General features: G+C 44.4%; 1 protein-coding gene across 1 annotated transcript in view; it reads left to right on the top strand.

The window, feature by feature from the left end:
* Positions 1-23,688, top strand: part of Dnm3 (dynamin 3) — a 431,287-nt gene that overhangs the window by 398,120 nt on the left and 9,479 nt on the right. The window contains exons 21-23 of the mRNA XM_048810033.1: positions 1,973-2,137; positions 9,643-9,869; positions 10,413-10,649. Of these exons, the coding sequence (XP_048665990.1) occupies positions 1,973-2,137; positions 9,643-9,869; positions 10,413-10,649 (629 nt within the window). The remainder of the gene's footprint in view (positions 1-1,972; positions 2,138-9,642; positions 9,870-10,412; positions 10,650-23,688) is intronic.

The raw sequence follows: 23,688 nt of genomic DNA, 5'->3' as shown, positions 1-23,688 counted from the left end.
TGCTTTATCATCTTAAAAGTTCATAATGTGAGTTGAGAGTCAAGCAGCTCTCAGTTAGTACATGAATATTCAGAAAGGAAAGACACTTTACATTTATAGAGCGTCTCTGAGGCCCCCTGCCAGGTCATTTTGTACCCGTTGTCTCATTCAGCTGCCATAAGCTTTCCAGGTAAGTTTGTCCCCACTTTAAAGATATGGAAGCTGGGTCAGTCACAATGGGAGACTTAGTGGCACCACACACCCAGTGTGACAGAGCCTGGATCTGAACCTGAAACTTCACTTTCAAGTACAATGTCCTTAAATGATGTTGTAATTTACTGTTGACTCTTAAGAGTCTTGGTGCAGTGCAGAGACCATTTGCAGACTTAGAGTGACGTTTTTGTCTTAGAAGAAATTTGGGAACACAGTGTTTTTTTTTTTCACTACTGTGGTTGACATTTCCACTACAGTTTTATCATTTTGCGGCCTTAGTTTCTGTTACCTATCTCAGATCCTGCTGAGCCTGAATCACAAAGTAACAGTGACAAAAGACCTGATTTAACTCTTTCCTTCAGTGACCCAAGCCCATTTTTAAAGAAATGAAATAGGTGAACCACTGTCCTGTTGAACCTTCCAGTGCTCCGCCTGCTGTTGCCACAGGCCAGTGCCTCAGAAATGCCTTATGCTGTCCCCAAAGCCTGCGGTCAGACCCTTAGGACTGGAAAATGGCAATTGTTTTTTTAGAGTTAGCGTACATTAAATGTTTTTAAGGTATTAGATATTTCTGAGTGAGAGAAGCCTTGTAAATGATTATAAATTTCGGTGTTGTTTTTGATCTTGTGTGGACTGTGTGTCTTTCACACCTGCATATTGATTCAAAAGAAAGGCTTGTTGTTTATAGTTCCAGTTAAGCCATTTAGCACAGGGCTTTGCTAGAACTGATCAGATGATGGAAAACCTGGCAGATCAAAGTGTGTACATTTCCAGGAAAAAAAAAAAAAGTACTTCATGTCCACATTGGAAGCAATAAATTATTTTCCCCTTTTACATTCATAATTAAATCTTTCCAAATACTAGAAAGTAGCCAGACCACTCACAATATCTGTCATGTTTGGGGGCTTAGATGGTTCGACCTGACTTGAAATGGAGACCATTTGTTCTAAATTGATTTCAATGCCAAGCCCATAGGTCAGCCCTTAATGACGAAGATGCCATTCCACCCCAGCTCTGGTGGATAAGCCAAAATTAATTAGCTCAAGTCCTATAGTATAGAAAACAGATGCTTCTCTCATGTTGCACAAATAAATTCTTTGTGGATAGATGTGTTCTGTTTTATTCAAAGAATAGCAAGTTGGAAGTGAAAATGGTAAGTTTTCCACCATGGAGCCAGCCCTCAGCAGTGATGACAGAGTGTGGATTCACATAACAAAGTCCAGCAAGTGCGTGGGAGAATGAATCACCTTTTATATCTCTTATTTTGGCTCTAGGCCAGTCCTAGGAGGTATAGTTTTGAATCTGGGTTGATCCAAATGCTGATCCAATCCAGAGCAGATCTAGAAGTGCCAGAATAGCATCAAGGTTATTTCTAATCTATAGTGTCCCTGGAGACTCCTCTCCGAGGCTGACATGGCATGCTATGTTGGGAGTCCATTCTTTGGCCTGCTTGCAGATGGCTTAAGATGAGACTGATTGCTAGAGGTCTGTTGTTAGGCGACTATTCATTTTAGTGATTCATCTCAACATTCATTCAGAATTAGAATACTTGCTTTTACTAACTACGGCAGACTAAAAAAAAAAAACAAAACAAAACAAAAAAACACTGATCTCTTTTTCAGAATTACTTGACGGATGGTGAGATAAAGATGTTACTGTGTAGTGGTATGAATTCCAAGCATACTAAGCAGAAGAAGTTGATCATTTGATAATAATGTTTGGTGTTTTTATTCTTCTGAGCCAAGGTGAGGTAATCCATGTTTTGTTTCCTTTCTGTAAGACTGAAAATGATGAGAATGGCCAAGCAGAGAACTTTTCCATGGACCCACAACTGGAGAGGCAAGTGGAGACCATTCGCAACCTTGTTGACTCCTACATGTCTATCATCAACAAATGCATCCGAGATCTGATTCCAAAGACGATAATGCACCTTATGATCAATAATGTGAGTGACTCCAAACCCTCTCTTTTTAACCTCTAACCCATCCTCCCTTGGAAATCAAGCACATTTTCTTGAGTTTCTTTGTGACATTTTGTGAATAACTGAAATACCCGTTACCCAGGTCAATAATTTTTCCTTTACAAATGGTGACTAATAGATGGAATAGAACTTAGGAGAGAAAATTTAAAACTTCTAACTACAGTACCAAGAAGTTCCTCACTGGTTCTCTTCTAGAAGGTTCTCTCCCTCACTGGTTCTCTTCTAGAAGGTTGTGTATTTGCTCATAATAAAGCAGAGCAAAAATACTGTTTTCATGGTCATAGTATAAATTAATTGCAAAGCCAATAATGAAACCAAATGCCCTGGCTTCTAGACCTAGAGACTGAAGGCATAGGAAGTACTTTCCCCTGCATATACTCAATGTGTGTAGCTCTGTGTTAGTGTGGTTATTTCATCTTCTGTAAGCCACTGGATGCTGTTTTAACCTGGGAAAGGGCTTCTTTCCCATCCCCTCGGATACCAAGTCAGTCAGCTCTGCTTTTCTAAGGACAATCCCAACCTCTCCTTTTCTGGTTATTCCTAGTAGTCCGGACGGGATACTTAAATTCTGTGGTCTGCTTTGGTTCCTTCAGTAGCCAACTTTCTAAATAAAGTACAAACAATACAAGTTTTTAGATAAATTGTCTTTTAGGAAAGGAGGTTAAAAGGAGGTATTTCGTAGCAGACTTTTCTGAACCTTGACAAGTCAGGCATCAGCAATTTTACTCCCAGTTGTCTTCTAAGGGCATCGTTTCATTTAAACCAAGAACAGGAGCATTTCTTGTGAGAAGTCAAGGTCAGATGGTAAAGTCATGAAAAGAGCCCCAAACCAGAGCTCAGGAGGAGCCTGGCTCGCGGCCTGTTTCTGCCGCCCTTCTGTGGGACTAAGGCAAGTCACTGCTGTGGGCCTGTCTCCCCGACCTGTAAAATACTGATGGTGGGAGCTGTCGCCTACTGGGGGATCACTCCAGAAGACAGTGTATGTGAAAACAAGCTCGGCTGCTGTGGAAGACCTATAAATGTCCCTTGCCTGTATTTCAAGATTTACTTCAAAAGGTCTGACAGTCCACTCACTGGCCATGACCCTACATCCCTTGACTCCAGAAGCCCCAGGCACTCGTGTGCGCAACCTTGCCCTCAGCTCTGTTCACGTACATTTTGTGTGTCCAAGCAAGGTCAGCCGGAGGCTTTGAAGTCTAAGCAGCAGGTGAGCAATAAATGGGAAATGTGGAAACTGTGAGGTGCCCTGTCAAGTTTGGTCAGTGGCCCGCTGTGGGACCTGAAGCAAATCATTGAGTCCCTCCAAGTTGGAGTCAGTCGTTTTTAAATGTCAGTCAGAACACTGAGGTACAGCACAGACCTGATGAATAATTTTAGAAAACATAAAGTGACTGTAAGCCATTTAGAAAAACCTAAGTATTAAACAAACAGTCTGTGTATTTTTAAAATTGCCCTCTTAGCTTTGTTTAAGCGAATTAGGTTGTTTTGCTGTGGTATATGCAGGCACTTGCTTATTTAAACATTGTCCTGATTAAGGATCATTTATCTTTTCGCTGTTTCATGGAGAATCATTAGCACGGCCATGGGTTCAAACGCGGCTTCACCCTGTGGTATTAAATCATCAGCACAGGAAATGGCACTTCCTGTCGAGAGCTGTGCCGAGCAGCTTGACACAAATTAGCTAAAAGCAAAGAGAAATCCTACTGCAAATCGATTCTCCTTTTGCCTCCTCAAGCACAACACACACCCCACATACACACACAGAGAGGCAGGGCCCCTCCTCACTGCAGGGCGCTTGCTTTAATGGACTGGCCCAAACCTCACCTGCAGAATGTTAGCCCTGGAGGGAAAGTGTCTTGAGAGACCTCTGAGAAGTCATGAGAAAGGAGACTTCAATTAAGACCTGATCTTTGAGGTCAAACCTTGAAGCAGAGACTAACCAGAACGCCAAAAAGTCTAAAACATCACGTAATGCCAAATTTGTAGGAAATCATGGTGGTCTCTGTTTGAAGAGATTTTTTTTTATAGCTACCAGAAATTAGTTTTACGTATCTAGAATGACTGTTATTTTTTTTTTACCTGCTTTTAAAACTATATTTGTAATTTCATCTATTTAATATCCTTTATGTATTTTAAATTACATACGTGATTCTGTATTTACCTCTATCCACATCTATATGAGTTTTCCTGTAAATGCTCTCGTATTCTCGCGGCATCTTATTGTACAGAAGCCCTTTTGTTCGTTCCAGATGTGCCCTATTGAGTCCAAGGAAACAAACACAGCAAAACCCAGTACATCTGTGCAGCACAGTGCTGGGCGCTTGCCTTGAGATCCTCACAGGAGAGGATCAGTAACAGAATCGCAACCAGAAAGCTCAGTTTCACTGCTAATTCTGAATTTTACCCTCTGAACCCAGCGCTTCTATAAATGGCTTGGGGTGGGAAAGTTAGATATTCCTCCAGAACCAGTAAGTGCCTGAAACGGGGTCTCCTGTTCCTTCCTGGTCTATCTAAAGCAGAGCTCTGGCCTTTCCTCTTGGAAATGGGAATGGCTGCCCAGCCTTCTGGGAAAGAATGTGTTTCAGCCAGTTTTCATAAAGTTCAGAATTTGGTGGGCAGTTTCCTTTGAAAGTTTACATTAAGCGTTCTGCCACTCAGGTCTCCATATGGGATTGTTTAAGAAGTTTAAAGCCCAGCAATAAATGCCTGGCTTCAGACATACTGTAAGCCTTTGTCTACTGAAATGCAGCAGCTGTTTCATTACTTAAGCATACCAGGTAACAGCGGCCCAAAGAAATAGCAAGTTTATGACGGGCAGTCATGCCAGATAGGCTACAGCCACAGCAGCAGAGCGGCTCAGGACCTTAAAGCTCACACACACACAGACTCACCCCACCCCGAGCAAGCCCACCCTGATGGCCTCACCTCTAATTCTCTATCAGAATCAAGGAACTGGACCCAACTTTATTCTAAAATGTGCATGGCCAAAGGGCACAACCACCCTCTGGATACCTGTTACTTTCCCCAGCTTTTACAAGAAGAAATTGAGTCCCTGAGAGGTCAACAACCTGGAATGCAGAATTGAATTGAAATCCAGGTCTTCTCTCTCACATTCCAGCGCCTGTGCCATTTCACGGTAGAATAGGGTCAGGAGAACTCAGCCCTCACGGTATGGGGCGTCCACCCCCACAGGACACATACACAGGGCTGTCTTCCCAGAAGCTAAGTTGCCCTGGAAGATTTAATTAGAATTTGTTTGAATATGAGAAACAATGCTCCAAGATTGGAAACATTGTTTCTCACATTCGAATAAACCCAGAAAATACAAAGTAGAATGTAAAAGCTTTTATGGATTCTTTTTAAAACCCAGATACAAAACCTGGAGGCATTTCACACTTGGAATGCGCGCGGCAGCCTGTGCCCCGGGACCCCTGGAGGTCCACGTCCCCTCTCCAGGGCCATGGGCACTTTGGTGGAAAATTGGTAACATGTGTCCTAGTTTAAAAACGCACTGTAACTTTAATGTGTATGAAGTGTTATTTTTAATGTTCATTATTTGAGTGGAAAACACATCTTAAATACCAGAACTTTATTCTGGTATTTATACCACTGATCTGTTTCTGCAGGCCAAGCGTCCACCACCAGATCAGGACCAGGCCTGAGCCCCTCTGCCCCCTTCCCCCACCCTCAGGGTAACACTGTCTGGATTCTTACACCAGTCTCGCTTTACCTGCTTCTGAACTTCAGAGTCATGAGCTCATGCCTCTTCTGTTGCTCCACAGAAGGTTGGTGAGTCAACAGAGGCTACTCTTTAAAGAAGGAAAACTTCCTTGGTAGTTACCCGAACTGAATCCCTGGTGGGGGAAAAGGAGGCTTAAATATGTGTAGAGGGTAGTGAGAACTCAAATGAGTTTCAAAATTCTAGCCAACCCCCTCCCCACTCCCAGAACTGAACAAAATTCAGCTTCTCAGTGAAATGTTTATGTGTGTGTTACGTGAGTGAGAGAGGTCACCAGGCTCAGAACTGCCACCCTCCCATCCAGAAACAGAGATTCGTAGGAAACAGTATCCCTGGCAGCTGATCTGTATGCAACCCCTCTGTGAATGTGTTAAAATGGTCTCCATCATAACAAAGAAGGTTCAAGATGCAAAATACACAGGTAGCCATCAAAGGGTTAAAGCCAGAAAGTGCAAACCACGCAGAGCGTTTTTAATGGCTTCACATTCCTGTACACAGTGGGACCCGGTGGGGCGAGGCCTGTTTACCCAGCCCAGAGACAGAGCTGGAGCGAGGTTTCGCATGTGAGAACTTTGGCAATCCATGCAAAGAGGTATAGGTTATAAGGTGTTATAATTCAAAGCATAAATATTGTTTCAGATCTCACATCCAAGGAACAATTCTTTTGTTAGGTTCTGAGGCTCGTTCTACAGGCTGCCGCCTCAAAGGGTCCATTTGGCCTCTGATTGCCTTACAGAATCCTTGGTTCAGATATTTGTACCACGGACACACAAACTATTCAGAAAGTCCCTGAAGTGTCTGGAAACTCCCCAAAGTCTCCCCACCCCTGTCTTCATTCCAAACTCCAGTTACAGCATCACAAAGCTAGGCTACCAGAAGAGAGAAGAGTCTTTCTAAAATTTTGCCTAAGTGCAAAATAAAATGTTCCCCCGTGCTCTGTATTCAACTGTGACTTGATGTCGGCACTACTGCAGCAGCCCTCGGTCACGCTCCTGCCTGAACACACCTAATGCCCATCGAGTCTGCATAAAGAAAAGAATAATGGCCTTTGTGTATTGAGCACCGTTTGCTGGGTGTCCTGCTAGGCGCTTCATATTCATTCTTTACCCAGACCTCACAGTTCTTAAAACAGATGCTACCAGGATCCTCTTTTATAGGTGATGAACCTGAGTTTCAAAAACCCATAAGTGTCAGAGCTGGGATGCACATCCAGACCCGTCTCCTTCCAAAGCCTGTGTTCTTCACCCACATGCTGTATTGCCATTTTCTCTCGTCCTAATGACGATTCGTTCCCAGCATCGCCAAAGCTTTTGGACAGGAGGCAAATTTCAGTGTGTAACATGTCGATGTGGAAGATTCAAAGCAGATCTTTGACGAGAATGCTGAAACAGCCCCTTGTTGTTTTATTTCGTGGTTTGACAGTTGATTCTTAATTCAGATCTGCTTTAAATCTATCCTTGGAAGGATCTTCTTTTCATTTGTATTTCGTAGATCCTGAGTGATACTCCAGCAAGACGTAAAGCTTCAAAAGAGCTTAACCCAACTGATGGTTCATGCCAGGAAAATTTTCTGGTTTGGAGTCCTAAGCTGTACCATGTTTCCAAGTGCGTCCACACACCCAACAATGGAAGGCTTGTGCAGGGCTGGGCCTCCTTGGGTACGTGTGTTCAGAAGTGAATAAGTCTTCAAGGAGGGGAATGAAATATTCCTAAGCCTTTCCTCCTGCCTCTCCTCCAACGTGCCTCTCTGGTTCCATTTGATTTTCTGTCCTCCCAAAGCTCTCCTCTCATGAATAAAGACTCTGCAGTAGCCTTCTGATGGGTCAGTTTCCACCACTGCCTTTACAGACTCTCTTTGTCATCCCCAAATTAATTTCCCAAGGACTCTCTCTCATTGCTCCGCTCTCTTGCCTCTCATTACCCCGGCTGCCAGGTGGGTAAGTCACCACTCTTCCCAGGCGCTCACGGCCTTCACGTTGTACCCCAGGGTCACTGGCCAAACTGACCCACCACAACTGCATGACCCTCTCGTGGGAACCAGACTCAGGGAACCGAGTGTTGATGAGACCACTTGACCTCTGACTCATTCCTGGTTGACAGAATGTGTGTGAGGAACACTCTTTTATTTTGCCACAGTGGAATTGTGGTTTAGCTGGATTTTTGATTAGTAGAAATATTTATATGTTTGGTGCATTTAAAAGTAATGAGGCTTTGTGTTTTAGACTCTTGTCATCTCCAAATTGAAAATTTAACTGTCACCCAGGAGCCTTGAGCACCTACTTGACAGGTGTTCTGTTATCCGTCTGAACTTAAAAATGATTAAATATGCTTGATTTTGGCCTTTCTGGGATGTATCCAGTGACCCTAGATAACATTTAGCCTTCTCATGTAACACAGAAACTGAAAACCTTGGGTGGTTTATTTTTCTAGGTTCAAGTTAATTAACAGACCTCCTGCAGCACTGTAGCTAGGGATGCTTAGGTTGAGGGTACAGCTCAGTGGCAGAGTGTGTGCTTAGCATGCACAAGGCCCTGGGTTCCATCCCTAGCACCAAAAATAACAATCAGGATGCTTAAACATAAATTGTCTTTGCTAAACACTCAATCACAGTAAGAGAAGGAGGGAAGTTGAATGAACATTAAGCTTCAAGTCAGAAGATTGTAGATGAAAAGTAGTGCTACGTGACCTTGTGCAAGTTACTTAAACTCTCTGAACTTGTTTTGCATCTGTAAAATTGGAATAATCCATTTTCATCAGTATGTGGTAAAAATTAAGTCACAAAACCTGAGAAGACCCCAGGACATACCATATTTTATTGATTCTCACATTTATTTTTTTACATTTAATATTTCTGAAATGAAGATATATCTTACATTCTAAAGTATCTTGATATTCTGTCCAGAATTAGTTGTGTTTTTTCTTTGTCAGTGTCACACAGAGTTGTGTCTTAAAATAGCTGATGTCTTAGATTTGATGAAATGTGAGGGTCTGGTCTTTTAGGGTTGTGCAACATATACATCCTCTCCATTCTCATCCTACTACAAAATGCCCCTCCCCTGAGACCATGCATATTATTCATAATTCAGTTTGTTTTTGCATATCCGTTATAATTTGAAGCCTCATGCCAGTCCTCATCCTTGTTAACTAGTTTTTACCACAAACTTCCAGAAAAAAAAGAGTGCTTCTCTTTTTTAAAAATGAACTTACATAGTTATATGCCTAGGTATCGTTATATTTCAGATTTAATAAGTGTCCCCGTATTTGTACTAGCTCTACTTTGAGACAACTTTAAAAGTTGAAGTCCTAATTTTCCAGTGAGTTTGGTGAAATCTGGCCAAAGGATGGGGAGTGTCGAGGAATGGAAGACTCGAGTTGCGACCCAGGTCTCCACACCCACATGGTCATCTTCTGCTTAGCTTGTGGTCCCCCGTCCCCGACAGGCCAAGCAGATGAGTGGCTGCTGTTCCGGCGGTGGCAGGGTTTGGCCCCCTGTCACTGTCTCTGTGTCCCTCAGTGTGGACAGCCAGAAGGCAGAGGGAAAACTGTTTCTTGGGCTAGTATGGAGGAGCGAGGGTAATGACAAGAATAAGAGTGAAGCGGGAGTGCACGGGACAGGGCACCGCCCCTTCCTGGGACAGCTGTGGACTTTGCCCACAGACTCTGGCTGCCACGCTCATGCCTGCCAGGCCTCCGTTCATTCCCGCTGTTCCTCCTCTCTGATGCCCGGGCAGGTGAAGGACTTCATCAACTCGGAGCTCCTGGCGCAGCTGTACTCTTCAGAGGACCAGAACACTCTCATGGAGGAATCCGCTGAGCAGGCTCAGCGCCGAGACGAGATGCTCCGGATGTACCAAGCCCTGAAAGAAGCCCTTGTGATCATTGGTGACATCAACACTGCCACGGTGTCCACTCCGGCCCCACCTCCCGTGGATGACTCCTGGATACAGCACTCCCGCAGGTAGGAGGTTGGCCCTGCAGCCCCCAGGGCCCCTGGGCTGGTCCAGAATCACCTCCAAGAAAGCTTCCCCAAACCAGGGTGATCTAAAGAGAAAGGAGAACTGGTTCTCCAGGGGCCAGAGGGAGGGCTCCTGCAAGAACAAGCACGACGCAGCCGCACAATGGTTATGAAAAGCACGTGCTCCACAAGTCCTGAAGGACGATCGAGCTAGCATTATGCTTTAGAAAAAGGAGGTTGCAGCATGTCATATTGTGTCTGTGAAGCACAAAAGGCAACTTGTGCACAGAGAGGAAACAGAGCCTCTCACATACGTAGAATATAGCCTAAAGGACACCCAGAGACTGCCACGGGTGGTCTCCATGGAGCAGAGTGACACGAAGCTTACTGTTCACCATTTATCCTGTTAAGCCTTTTGACTTATATAAAACATATCTGAGTCACAGAGTCAAAAAATAAATTGTAAAAAGCAGAAAGCATGAAGCCTTTTAAAAGATAGATCCAGAACAAAAGTGACAGTGGACCCACCATGATCTCTCTCCTCAGGTCACCTCCGCCAAGCCCCACCACCCAAAGGAGGCCAACTCTAAGCACACCCCTCACAAGGCCCACATCTGGCCGAGGACCGGCTCCTGCCATTCCCTCTCCAGGCCCCCACTCAGGGGCCCCTCCCGTCCCGTTCCGTCCAGGCCCCTTACCGCCTTTCCCCAGCAGCAGCGACACATTCGGAGCCCCTCCGCAAGTCCCATCGCGGCCCACGAGGGCCCCCCCCAGCGTCCCAAGGTAAGATGCAGAGCAGAAATCGGGAGGGATGCTCTTGGTTCTCTTCTCATAGTACAACAGACAAAATTTACTTGAAAAAGAGAATTGCGAACATCTTACCATACGGTGTTCTCAATTTTCGCAAGCTCGGAGGTTGTGGGGGCGTGGGAAAATTTCTGAGCTTATTATACCATTTCAGAACCAGTATGCAGTCTTAAAACCTCTCACTTATCATGTGGCTCAGACTAAATGGGACCAAAGGAAACCAGGTCCCAGTGAATGGCATTTGGGCAGCCACTAGGGGATTGCGACAGGGCCTCTGGCTGGATCAGGGCAAGTGTGTGCTCCACGGTCCTGAGCACTTCAGGGTTAAGCCCTCACCTGCTCCAGAAAAACCTCTGCCCTGAGGAACCGGATCCATCTGCCCCTGAACTCATGATCCTTACCCTCTGTATCACTAACTTACAACTAAGTACAATCCAGATGATGAGTTTGGTGATAAGAAGGGGGACCTTAAACTGGCAGACAGGGCTGTGGCAGGAAGAGCAGGCGCTTTGGAGTGAGACGAACTGGATTGCCACAGGTCCTGGGTGACTCATTTAACTCTGGGACATGAGCTTCTCATCTATAAGACAACCGTGTGGCCCAGACCCAGCGTGGCCAGGCCTTGAGAGTCTAATGAATTGAAAGAACCATGGTTGTGACTGGCGTGATCACCACACTGGCCCTAATCAAAGAGTGCACTTGTGTGATCTCAATCCTATGATTTTTTTCCTTTAAATTCAATAGACTTGGTTTACAATTACTTGGAACTGAGCTGAAGTTCTAGTGAAAATGGTAGCAGCTGGCATTCACGGTGCTCTCGGTATGTGTTAGGCATTGTCGTAAAGACTTCATACATACCTTTTGTCTCAAGCTCACCCCAATGAGATAGGTTATCACTATTACAGATGGGTGCTGAGGCCAGGCGGGTGGTGCACGCCTGTAATCCCAATGACTTGGAAGGCTGTGGCAGGAGGATTGCAAGTTGGAGGCCAGCCTCAGCAACTTAGCAAAACCTGGTCTCCAAATAAAAAGAACTAGGGATGTGGCTCGTGGTAAAGTACCCCTGTGTTCAATCCCCAATACAAAAAAACAAAAGCACATAAGCACCAAGGTTAAGCATCTTGCCCAAGGCCACTTAGTCCTAAGGGAGTTGACACCAGAGGTCTCCACCTCAGCACTGCTAACGGCCTTGCTGTGGCTGGCCACCCCGTACATGGTGAGATGTTCAGCGTCCCTGGCCTCTGCCCACTAACTGCAGTTCCAGTCCCCTAGTGGTGACTGATGAAAAAAGCTTTACACATGGCCAATAGCCCTTTGAGGGGCAGAGACCCCTCTCCACATGAGAGCCACCACACTGTAGCATTCCAAAGAAATTCCCTTCCACATATCAAACCCAGATTTCATCGCTGAACCCTGCTGCAATCAAGTTGATTGTTTTAGAGAACCTCAAATTGGCTGGGAAATTATGCCAGGAAGGTATGGAGGCCACTGTGAGAGAAGGGAGCCTTGAACTCTGCCGTTCTGTCTATTCAGCTACGAGAAGGAACCACAGCAACCTGGTGTTCTGTCCTTGCGAATGGCTGTGCATGCCCTGTCTGCTCGCTTGACTGCTTTGCCTCTCGGTTTCAGATAAGCCAGCCTGCTGGTACCCTTTAGAAAATGAGCTTTGGGATGCTCGGCTGCTTTGTTGAGCAGGGCGGAGTTGCACTTGGTATTTAGGAGCTCACACGCGCCTATGGCAGTCAGGCAGGAATCCACAGCCCAAGTGATGGCCAGGCCTGAGTGGCAGCGCTAGAAAGGGGGGCCATGGGGTTGAGGGAGACTGAATGGGGGAATTCGTAAGGCAACAGTGGCGCTATTCACAATTTCTAGAATACTCCCAAGCTAGAGCCAGATTCAACTTGATCTGGCCTTGCAAAAAGTCCCAAATTTAAAACAAACTAGAGTAAAGCGTCAAAGAAGAAAGTTGATGGTGGTTTTATGCTGAGCCTTCAAGTTTTGGTGCCAGTTCAGCGCATCGGGAGGGAAATCCCTGGGGGGCGGGGGGAGGGGGTCACCTGAGAGAAAGCAAGAAAGACTGTGTCAGAATCTGTACGCCTATTAAAGTTTAGCTGTAGATGGAGAATTCTGACCACATAAAGTCTGTTTTTAATAAAAGCCAGATCAGGAATCCTACCAAATGCAAGCCAGAAATGTGGTTTAAGATTTCAAAAAAAAAAAAAAAAAAAAAAAGAGAGAGAGAGAGAGAAAAGAAAGAAAAAGAGAAAGATAGAAAAGGGGGGAAATGAAGAAAGCTCTTATTAAAATGTCACCTCATTCTGTTTATTTATACATTTGTTTCTTTTCATGATTTGCTCCATTTTCTCTATTAAGAACTAAAAATGTTGAGATGCCATTATCCATCATCTCCAAGAAAACAACCCTTGGCTTTCCCAACAAGGGAGTTTAATTTTTTTTCTCCAAGTTCCTTTGCTTTCTTAAGGGACCTTTCTCCTCTTTTATCTGAAACCAGAAACCCATAACATGACAAGACAGCAGGAAAGGTGTCCCGCCAGCTCCCTGTTGAGCTTTAATATTACAAAGGCAATAACCGAACTGTTAGAGGCAAGAGATTCTGCCACTCGGCCTGTGCCCAGGCTTACTTTTCCTCTGGATACTTCACGACTTTGTTAGCAAGTTGTGATCTTGACTTTGAAGAGCACATATACTCTCATTTTAACCCTGTTCAGAAGTAATCAACGCCCTTGCAGTTGTACAGAAACCCTGTTCTGCCTTTTACCAAAGTGTTATTCTGTCTTTCCACTCCAGTGTACAGGGAGAGAAGGGGGAGAGATGGTGGAGTCACTGTTGGCTCAACCTTTCTCAGCTGCTCTGGCTGTGCTGGTCTGTGTGCATGGAGCCTTTCAGGAAGGGGGCAGGCAGTGCTGCAAACTGCATGTCTGTTTTAATTAATTCCACCTGAACCAGAGGAGCATCTCCATCCCAAAGAGACCCGCTAGTATAGCTGCTTCTGCCATTAGTAAATTGACTGTACACAGATCTGTGATTTGTGGAGCATTGCCTATTACCAGAATATCCGGATGGTCCCCTCCCCTCTTACCTCCATTCAACTTCTCTAAAGGGGCTAAACCCTGTTTGAAAATGCACACCAGGCGTGCATTTCTTTAGCAAGATGATCTTAAGCAGACATCACTTCCCTTCTTTAGGGTCCCTGTTGTATTAATTGAAGACCCTCATCTTCATCAGACATTGTTTTTTAGAGCTGATGTTTCTATTTTCAGTTACAGCTTCTTAAAATTAGTTAATTGGAAATCACAGTCTTTGACATTAACAGAACAAATTAACTGAAGCAGAGTGTGTTTTTCCTGGCAATAGCTCACTCTGGCATTATTTCACTCATTTGTCTTCTCCCCTTTCTTTGGACAAAGCTATTTTGCAACAGTCAAAGGGGAATAAGGGTGGGAGGGCAGGGTCTCTATCCAAGCAGGAATAAACTTCATTTACTTCATCCATCTTCCATCCAAACACACACACACACAAAAAAAAAAAAAGTTTAAAAATAGAAGTACTTTCTTTTAACCACCCTTGTTCACCAAGTCAAATGGTGTCTTTTAAAAATGGCAAAACTGAATCATTCAAGAGCGTCTGACTTTTATTCCAGCTCCTCTACATGCTGAAAACTGATGGAAGCCAATAAAAGGCCTATTGAAATAGTCTCTGATGAGCCCCATGAGGAAGCCCATGACCCCACAGTGTGTGAACAGCCACCAATAGCCTCAGGATGATCCCAGAGGTTCCCACTTAGGTCCACTCCTCGACTTTACATGCACACGTTCCAAGTCTTAGCCCAATCCCACGTGGCAATAGTTTGACTAAATCAGTCACACCCAAGGGTTTCCAATTCTTCTTCATCAACAATCAATGCCCTTGTTTTTCTTTTACAAAGATAAAAGCCATTTAGTTCTCAGGTTCAATTTTGTTTTAAGTGTTGACCTTGATGGCGTGCAGTGTTATAGCTCTTTTACATATTTTATAAGTTGATATGATTGACAGTGCAGAATCCCTTTCACTTGGGTATAAAGTCTCCTTGTTGTTCATTTTTCCAGCCAGTCCCCAGATTTTAAGTAAGGACAAACCCACGATTCTTATATGAGTATGTGTTTGCATCCCTCATATCAAGGTTTGGTTCCATGAAGGATGAAGCTGTACATGAGATTAAGCTACTGGTGGGACTGGCCTGGGTCTGCTTCCCCTGCAGTCGTGTACTGGAACCGCCCTGCCTTCTCCCTCCACAGCAGCCCTCTAAAAGCCTGACTTTTTTTTAGCAGCCGAGTGTCATTTGAACAAATGATGAACTCACCTTGTGATCTGGGATGTCAGACGCTAGCTTTCCGTTTTCCTCACCCTCCTTCCCCTTTAAAGAACAAATAAAGTCTATAACTAGATACTCTGATTTTTCAGAGAACAGTTTTTATTTTTGGCAACTGGATTTAAAATCAAGCAAAAAAATTTTTTTTTCCAGAAGTATAATTGCCAGGTATATAGCTCAGTTGTTGGAGTGCTTACCCAGCATACCCCTCTCTCTCTCTCACACACACACACACACACAAAAGCATAATTGTGAAGAACTTGTTCTTTTTGATTCTTAGTATTTTAAGGCATCTCATGAGGCAATGGTGTTACAAAATTTGTCACTGAAACCCCCAAATTAATAATTTGTTGCAGGTTTAACGTGAGCTGTCAGGATGCTTAATATACTTTAATGGAAAATGGAATTGTGTCCACATGCTGTTCGTGGAAGAAAAGGTCCCATTTAATTTAAGCCCCTCCATTAGAAAACCCATCAAAAGCCTCATTTCAACCCCACAGTGATTTGGGTTGCAAGGTAGTATTCACTGAGGTGAATCAATGGTTAAGGTCAAAGCTTTTCATTCTTCAGGTCTTTAAGTGAAAGGAAAACCAGTTGCGTGGTTTCCCTCTGGGTCTAGCACACTTTAGTCTCCTCTACACAAACATCTCCATCCTGCCGCGGCCAGAGGACTGGCATTGTGTTTGGGCAAGGCCCAGACACCAAAAGCAAGAGAGCTGAAGGTCAGAGGTGGGTAGAGGCTGCTCGGAAGGGTCAAGACAGACCCCAGTCTGCCTTTCTGCTTTCAGAGTTTCCCTCATCTTACTCTTCCAACCTTCCAATGTTGCAGGGGGATAAAAGAAGAAAATGAGAAAGGATCTACATAAGGCAAAAAGAAATGCAGACTTTCGGCAGTAACTCCAACCTGGAGCCGCTGTGGCTCAGTGCTAACTGGCATGAAGTCAGCCAAACATAACTGCTTCCACTCCCATGACAAATAACAGCAAATAGCTCTGTCATTGTTCTCTTTGGAGCTCCAAATTGTTCCGCTTCAGCCCCTGCAGGGAGAGCCTTTCTGAGCTCAGGGTACCCAGCCCTGCCCCTTCTCACCTGATTGATGGAGGAAGAAAGCCAAGACAGGAGCCTGGCAGAGCAGCCACCAGCTGGTGAAAAACTGCACAGTTAATGACTATTGTTCTTCCTGTGGGCAGTCAGCAGCAAATTGTCACCAGTTGGAATCTGCTGAATGTTCCTATATACAACTTGATGTCAGCTCAAAGAGAAGGACAAAAAAAAATATCGACCAGTATAAGTAGATTCCCAGACCAGTATAAGGACCTCCGTTTCATCACTACAATCTTTTATTTCCCTCTCTGTAAAAAAAAAAAAAAAAAAAATTGATTTTACGAGGAAGCCTCACAGTCGGACAGTTCTGCTTCCACGTGAGCTTTCAGTAGCTTTAGAGGTTCATGGCACATGAGCAGCTCTTTCACCTTTAAATTAATCCAAGCAGCAAATTATAAGAATGGGCTGCTGGGGGGCTTTTTCCTTCCCTCTGACTCCTCGGCTTCTCTGAAAGATTAAAAGTGACATTTAAATCACGCTTACTAGACTGGCCTTAGCCACCAAAAGTCAGGAAATTAAAACTGAAAATGTAAATGTTGCATCTCTCCCTGAGAATGTGCCATACAGGGCGACATAAGAAAGGCGTTGTGCATTCGGCCGCCGGTTTGATGGCTTTGGCCTGCATGTCATAATTTTATTGTGGCTTAAATGCAGTTTTAAAATGCCCGGCGTTGAAATCCTTGAGCCCTCTCGTGCCAACCTACCCTGAGCACTGTCTGAGGATCCGCTCGTCTAAACACAGCACGTACTTACACCCTTTAGTGGCCAAATGAGCTCCATCTGGCCTACCAAAGGCTGGAGCCAAAATAACATGACACTCTTGGTCTGGCCGGTATTCTCACTGCAGAGTGGTGTTGGAAAGGCGTTGGGTTTGAGGGAATGTGCGTGTTTATTGATGCCACATTTCTTGAGTATTTAGATGAAGTTTAGATCACATGGCAACTCTGACCAAAAATAGAATTCCTACACAGGGCACAGTCTGAAGCCACGCGGTACCCAGGCAGCCTCGCCACGATGTGGTCCTTTTCTTTCTTTCTGGCTGCTTCTCGGGCATCAGGGTCACAGTGACAGGCAAAAAACACAAATACCAAGTGCTCTGATTTCTTATTTTTTAACTGTTCCCATTAGCACTAAGAAACATCCACTCCTGTTTTCCAGTCCGAATTATCAGTTCACATGAGTCATAGAACACATTCCATCCAAGGACCAGGAAAAATGTTTAATCAAAACGGCAAGCAGCAAACCCCTCAGCTGCTCGCAATCAGTGGCAAGCAGAGTCCTCCGAGCCTCAGAGACACGGGGGTTCCCAGGTCTCCACAATCACTCTTTCTCCCCACCGGGATTCACTTAAGCACCAGAACACGGGACCAGGTAGAAAGGCTCTTCTCACTGACCGCAGAGGAAGCCCATAAATGGCAGGCGTGCACGTTAAGTGAGTTCCCTTCCGTCCCTGGTGTCTGTGGGCTCTTTGTTTTCGTTTGTTTGGAAAGGCTAAAGCACCCACTAAGAGAATCAGGGGAGACCGGTAACCACAGAGTAGAAGCAGCAGCACAGGAGCAAGCCGAGTTTGGAGGGTCATTTTGAAAATGATGAGAAAACCATGCGAGAAGGCCCCCCCCCCCCCGTAGCTTTGAGTAGGATTTGGAAAAATGGTCACATTTTACAAGGGAATGCACAGTTTGCCTCCACCATGTGAATACTCGGTGCAGCGGGTTTCGGGTTTCGGTGAGGCGGTGTGATCTCATTTGTCTTCCACCTGCTTCCTTACATAAATATGCATTTGTGGAATTTCACGTATCTCAGAGCCTATCAAGTTTCTCATCCGGAAGGAGGCCTTTGATGAGAGTGAGAGATGACAAAAAGCCTTAAAGGTGCTGTGCTGTCCAGAGGGTGGTCTTTGAAATTATCTCACTTGGAACAGATAGTTATGTAAGATTTACATATGATACATTCTGTGCTATGTTTATTTTTTCAAGTTTATATTAGGATTGTACTCAGTCTTTTTTTTTTTTTAAGAAAAAATTCCCTCAAGCAAATCTTCCTTTATATATCATGCTCAAAGGCAAACGCTGCAAAGTCCACCCACTGCCCTGCCATTAGATCACCATTCATTGAGGGAAAGCCATAAAAACTGAGCAAACGCCTACTGATTTTTTAAAATAACTTGAGTTCCTTTTTGCTTCTCAGTAGTATTGGAAAATATTTTAATAACTAAAATAATAAAACTTCATGTGAGGTAGGTTCTATAATATCTTAATTAGTGCCTCTTGGGGTGGAAAAAAAATAAGGAAACATTAGTGAATGTGTTAACTAGAGAAACCATTGCAGTAATTTCCCTCCACACATCTAGGTCTGAAGTCAAAATAAAATCCATGCTCTGCAAATTATTTGCATGAAAGCAGACTTACAGTTTTTGCTCTAACAATAGTAGCCCCCACAACTGAATTACTTGAACAGAAAAAATCCCAGGAGACTTAGATTAATTTATTTAAATTTCTATAGCTTACTTTAGGAATCTGTAATGAAATATGTTGTATAATTACTTGACTTGTTTTAGTATTTCCAACACTCTAAATTACTCTGTCACCATCTTAATATTTAATACCTGAAAAACCAATAAGTATATTGAAAGTTAATTAATTTTTAAGCATGCTGCTTTTTGAATAAACACTAAAACAGTGCTCTACTTTTGCTTAAAACTTGGGTGTATGTTTCATTACATCTTATAGTATTGATTCCTTTTTTCTTTTTTTTTTTCTTTTACATTTGTCTCCTCTCACACTTACTGGTCATTCCTGGTCTTCTAACTAGACAACTTGGGGACACCTGTGCCAGTAGCCACTGCATTTTCCCCAAGTACCCTGCCCTGCGGGCAAAGAGTTTGAGAAAATACATTGAAAACATTGCAATTTGTAAATACGTTCAAAGTCTCCATAGACTATTTGCAGTTTTCACTTAAAATGTTACGATTTTTTGTCATGGAAGTTTGCATTTCTGTTTTCTTTCCTATGAACCTCTTACCACTTTTTAAAGTGCATTTTGATATAAAAAATGTGTAGCTGGAGTAATGAAAGTTCCACTTTTATCTCCAGAGAGCAGTGTTAAGAACCAAGGCTTTAGAATATCCCCCTTTACGGACACTGTGCTGCATGCACCCCTCCTGGGTACCCCCATTCTTCCGATTTCCTCCGTTGCTCGGCTGGGCCCTACACCCTATGGTATAGAACAGTCTTCTGTGGGTTACTTATGTCGGACACCTGCCTCCTAGCTGTGTTTGGCAGGCCGCAGGATGAGGTAATAATCAGAAGAAAATGTTCTGGTTCTTGGGCCTCATCCACGGACAGCATTATTCAAAACAGTTCTCTGTGGGTGAGAACAGAGTTGCTCTGAGATCCCTCCATCTAATATTCTCTAGGAGTCTGGAGGAACAAAACTGGAGACCTTTTTGATGCCTTCTGGAATAACGGAAATATGAATGATATGAGCCACAGCCTAGCCTTTCGGGGCTGTTTACGGATGGCTAGATGTGTGGGAGAGAGGTGAGAGCCTGCCACTGGCAAACCTTCCCGCTTGGCCTCCCCAAGTCCGGCGTGGTCTTAGGCACAGCCTCCGTGGTCCTACGGCCGTGTTTTCCTAAAAGCATATTTTGTGAGCGCTTTCTCCAGGGCGACGGCAGGCTTTGTAAGACAGACGCCTGAAGGACATATGGTTTCCATAGATTTTGCGTCTAGACTAGCTTTATTTAGGGACTTTTAGTCTGAATTGGTCTAGTTAAAGCTTGGGCAGGAGCTTGTATAAAAACTTAAAATGTGGGCATACCACTGAGGTGTAAGGCAAAAAGTTTGACTGCTTATTGGCGAGAGATTAAAAGGGATTGGTTGAAAATTTCCTTCAGGTTAAGTGATTGTGATCATCTCGTGTGCCCCCTCCTCCGCTCCACCCCCACAATCTGTCCAAAATGGAAAGAAAGGAACACCCCAAAAGCCTGATAACTGTTAGATTCATACATTGCTTACTGTTGTTCTGAGTAAATTCTTGTGTCCCAATTGTGTGTGTGCATGTGTGTGTGTGTGTCAGAAAGCGCTAATTCTCTTTGCAGACTCTTTACACAGCCCAGGGGACATATGATTTCTTGCCCTTTTAGCACCAATTTTTACAAACACAGCATTTTTCTCATTTTAAAAAAGTGCCCAACAAGCCACCAAGTAAAAGAGACTTAACGGGCAGGAGTCTCGCAGTGCTGTGAACCAACAATGGAAATTCCGTTTTAAGATGTGGTTTTTGAGCCAGTGTCAAAGACTCGTTCAGAAACAATATGATCCTTTCAGAGGAAAAGAATTACTTCTAGTCATGCCCAGAAACCAGCCTTGTGCTCCCTCTTGTGAGGGCTAATGCTGCAGACCCAGTCCCAGATGAATTGCATCAGGGCGGGAGACCCAGAGGGGAGAAACGGGCCGCTGAGTCCCCACCGGGACCATCTCTTGGCTCCTTGCTAAGTGTCTGCTGGACTCGGTTGTTTATTTGTTCACAGACTTGGCAGGTTGCAAGCACAGCGCCTCTCCCTGTTTCTCTGTTTGCTTTCAATTTTTTTGTTTTTAAAAATCTGAGCTCTAAGGCATGCTAAAGCTCCTCCTGCTGGATCTTTTTTTTTTTTTTTTTAATCACTGAACCTTGATTAGTCCACGGCGATTCTTTGTCTTCATCTTTGCCACTCGGACTGATAGGAATGACAAAAAGAATATCATGTGGTACATTTAAAACTGGCCGTCACATCCACCAGGAATTGGGTCAGGCAGGAATGAAACAATCAGTGCAAAACACCCTCTCCGGGTGCTCAGAGTCCTCACGCTCTTTTTTGATTATTTAAAAAAAAAAAAGTATTTTTTAAAGAATTGGAAAGTTAACTTTTCTCACAGTATTTGTAGACATAGTTACCCTCTGGGGTGAGCCCTCAGTCACACACTCAGGCCTGACAGGTGCCTGCATTCTCCAAGACAAAACATCTTCCCATCTGCCTGGAACAGAAATGGGTTTTACTTTTGCAAAGATTCAGAGTGTCGTCTCTCTCCTCCCTCCGTCACCTTTTCTTCTCCCTGACTTGAATGACCGAGGGATGCACGTCTGGAAGGGGAAGGTTCTCGGGAGCAGGTTCTCAGTCCTTCTTCCTTGACTGTAGCCTCTGCCACCCCCTCCCCAGGTCCCAATGGGAGGGCTGTGCAGGGAGGAGAGAGGGCCGATGACGGAAAACAGAAAGTTTCACCCCCTCTGCCATCAACGGGAGTGTGTTCTGTGGCTCTTAAGTTCTCGGGGGCCTTTTTTGGGAAAAGAATCTGAGTAGAAAGGGGGGAATACCGGAAGGAGATAAGTGGGGGCAGGAAGGGAGGGAGAAGAGAGGCAAACGAATCCACTGGAAGGAGTACTCCTAACTTAATTCCCAGCCCTGTGCTTGTGAATTCCTTCAAAACCCCTCGGGTTCTCCCCGACTGCCCTCCTCTGGCCTCTGCTTCTTTGCTTCCCCTTCGTCCTCTCGGCTGACCAGTTATCAATGATGTAATGCAGAGGACAAAAGATAGAAACGTCTCAAAAGAACCCCTTGCAGGTACCACATTTTCATACAGCTGAAGATCCTCTCCATTATCTGTTCTGGGGCTCTTTGAGGACTTGGGACAAGACAGTCACTTTGCTACGTAAGATAAAGAACAGACTGCACTTGAGTTTCCAATCCACCCCTGCTTTTCCTTTCTCTTCTCTCCTCCTCACATCCCTCTCCTCCTCCCGGCATGCCAGCCCTCTAGGCTTCCCTTGCTTTCCTAAGCCCAGCCTCCCACCCCCCCCAGCCCCCCCCCACCCCCCCTCCAGGCTGGGGCTCCCGGTGCTGCTCCTGAAGCACAGATGGACCTGAGCACAGCCCCTCGGTGGCTCCTCCCCACCCGCCTCTCCCCAGCCCCAGGGCAGGAGCTACCTCACCCTTAGCACAGTCCAGGGCTTACTGAGGGAAGGAAGGTTACGAGATGAGCTGACCTGCAATGCTAACCAAAATCTATCTCAGCATTGCCCAAGACATTTTATGAACCACTTCTCTTTCCATTGAAAACGCTGCCTGAGTGGATGTCACCGCAAAATCCCTTTTATAAACCATGAACTGAGCAGCGTTTATGTGGCAAGTCACCCCACGTAAGCTGCCTTTTGCCACAGTCACCGAAGGGGGCTGTGTTGGTTCCCCTACCTTTGAGGGAAATCCAGGTCAGGTATTTAGGAGGATATGAAGGGTGACAAGGCAAAGCATATTCTGATTTAATATTCCATGAATTGATTCATATTTTCCCAATGACATACAATATAACATCAGAGGTGCATTCTCACAAAGGAAAGAAATTTCAGCTCTAATATGCAGCAAGAATCATATTAGAGAATTCCTTAAATCCTTTAAATGGACTCCAAGTCTTACATTCTTTCCATCATCTACTGCAAAATATTCTAGGACAGTATTGGCTTAGAAGGCATTACTTAAGCCCCAAAAGGCCAAAACTCTGCTGGATGGCATCCTGTGTATTTTTGATAATATATTATTTTCCATATGAAGAAAATCATGACTGTCAGCATTTTTCTAAATTTAACCTCATGCCTCTAAGTAAAAGCTATTTACTTAGCTCAATAAATAATAGATGCTCAAAATAAGAAGCAAAGTGCAAACACAGTGCTGAAATTTAAAACACTGTCCCCTGATCAGGTCTCCAGGAGGAGACCTTCCAAAGAGGAGGGAGTGGTTGAGGGCCACAGTTGCCTTTCAGTCTCACCAGAGGTGAGCTCCGGCCTGGCTGAGCCATGGTCCATTCCCTCACACTCATGCACTGACCTGCAGACTGGGAGGGGTCGCAGAAAGTGCTGGGGGAGACCAGAGTGTGAGGTGCAGCCTCCGTCCACCTATAGTCCACTCAGAATCCTGCTCAGATGGTGAGATATCCATGCTTGCCCCCAACTTTGAAAACAGCACAAGGACTAAATAATTCACAAGAATCATGGAGAAATGAGGCATCTCAATTCCTGAAATTCAAGAAACTTTTACTTGTTTGTTTGTTTTCAAAGAAACTCCAGGTGTAGCCAAAAGAAAGAGGTGCCTTACTCCTAGTGGTTCAGTAGACAAGTCTTCATTACCGATTGGAGCAAGTTGGTAACAGATTCTAGGACCTGTGTAGAAACCTGGGATGTACGACTGCCACGATCCTAGATGTAATTGAATCAAAATTTTTGACACAGTTGTATTTTAGAGCTTTGAGTATATTTGATAAGCAGAACTTGTAGCATAAAAGAAACCTGTGTGTCATTTTTTATACAAATAACTATCCTCTTGGGCAGACATCTCTGGAAGTGTCGACCTTTGTGTACCTTTTTTGAATTTTTTTTTTTTTCAGGGGAGTCACCTAATTAGATTGGGTTTCAAACATACCCTCCCAAAGGTGAGAACTGGAATGCACAGTTAGACATGTTTGCTGTCTGTACCGTTTCCATAAACCATAAACCACAGTGGTTCTCAAAACAGGA

This window comes from Marmota marmota, unplaced genomic scaffold (genome assembly GCF_001458135.2).
Source record: "Marmota marmota marmota unplaced genomic scaffold, marMar, whole genome shotgun sequence".
NCBI lineage: Eukaryota > Metazoa > Chordata > Mammalia > Rodentia > Sciuridae > Marmota > Marmota marmota.
Note: the sequence above shows the minus strand (reverse complement) of the source record. Positions and strands in the feature narration are given on the sequence as shown.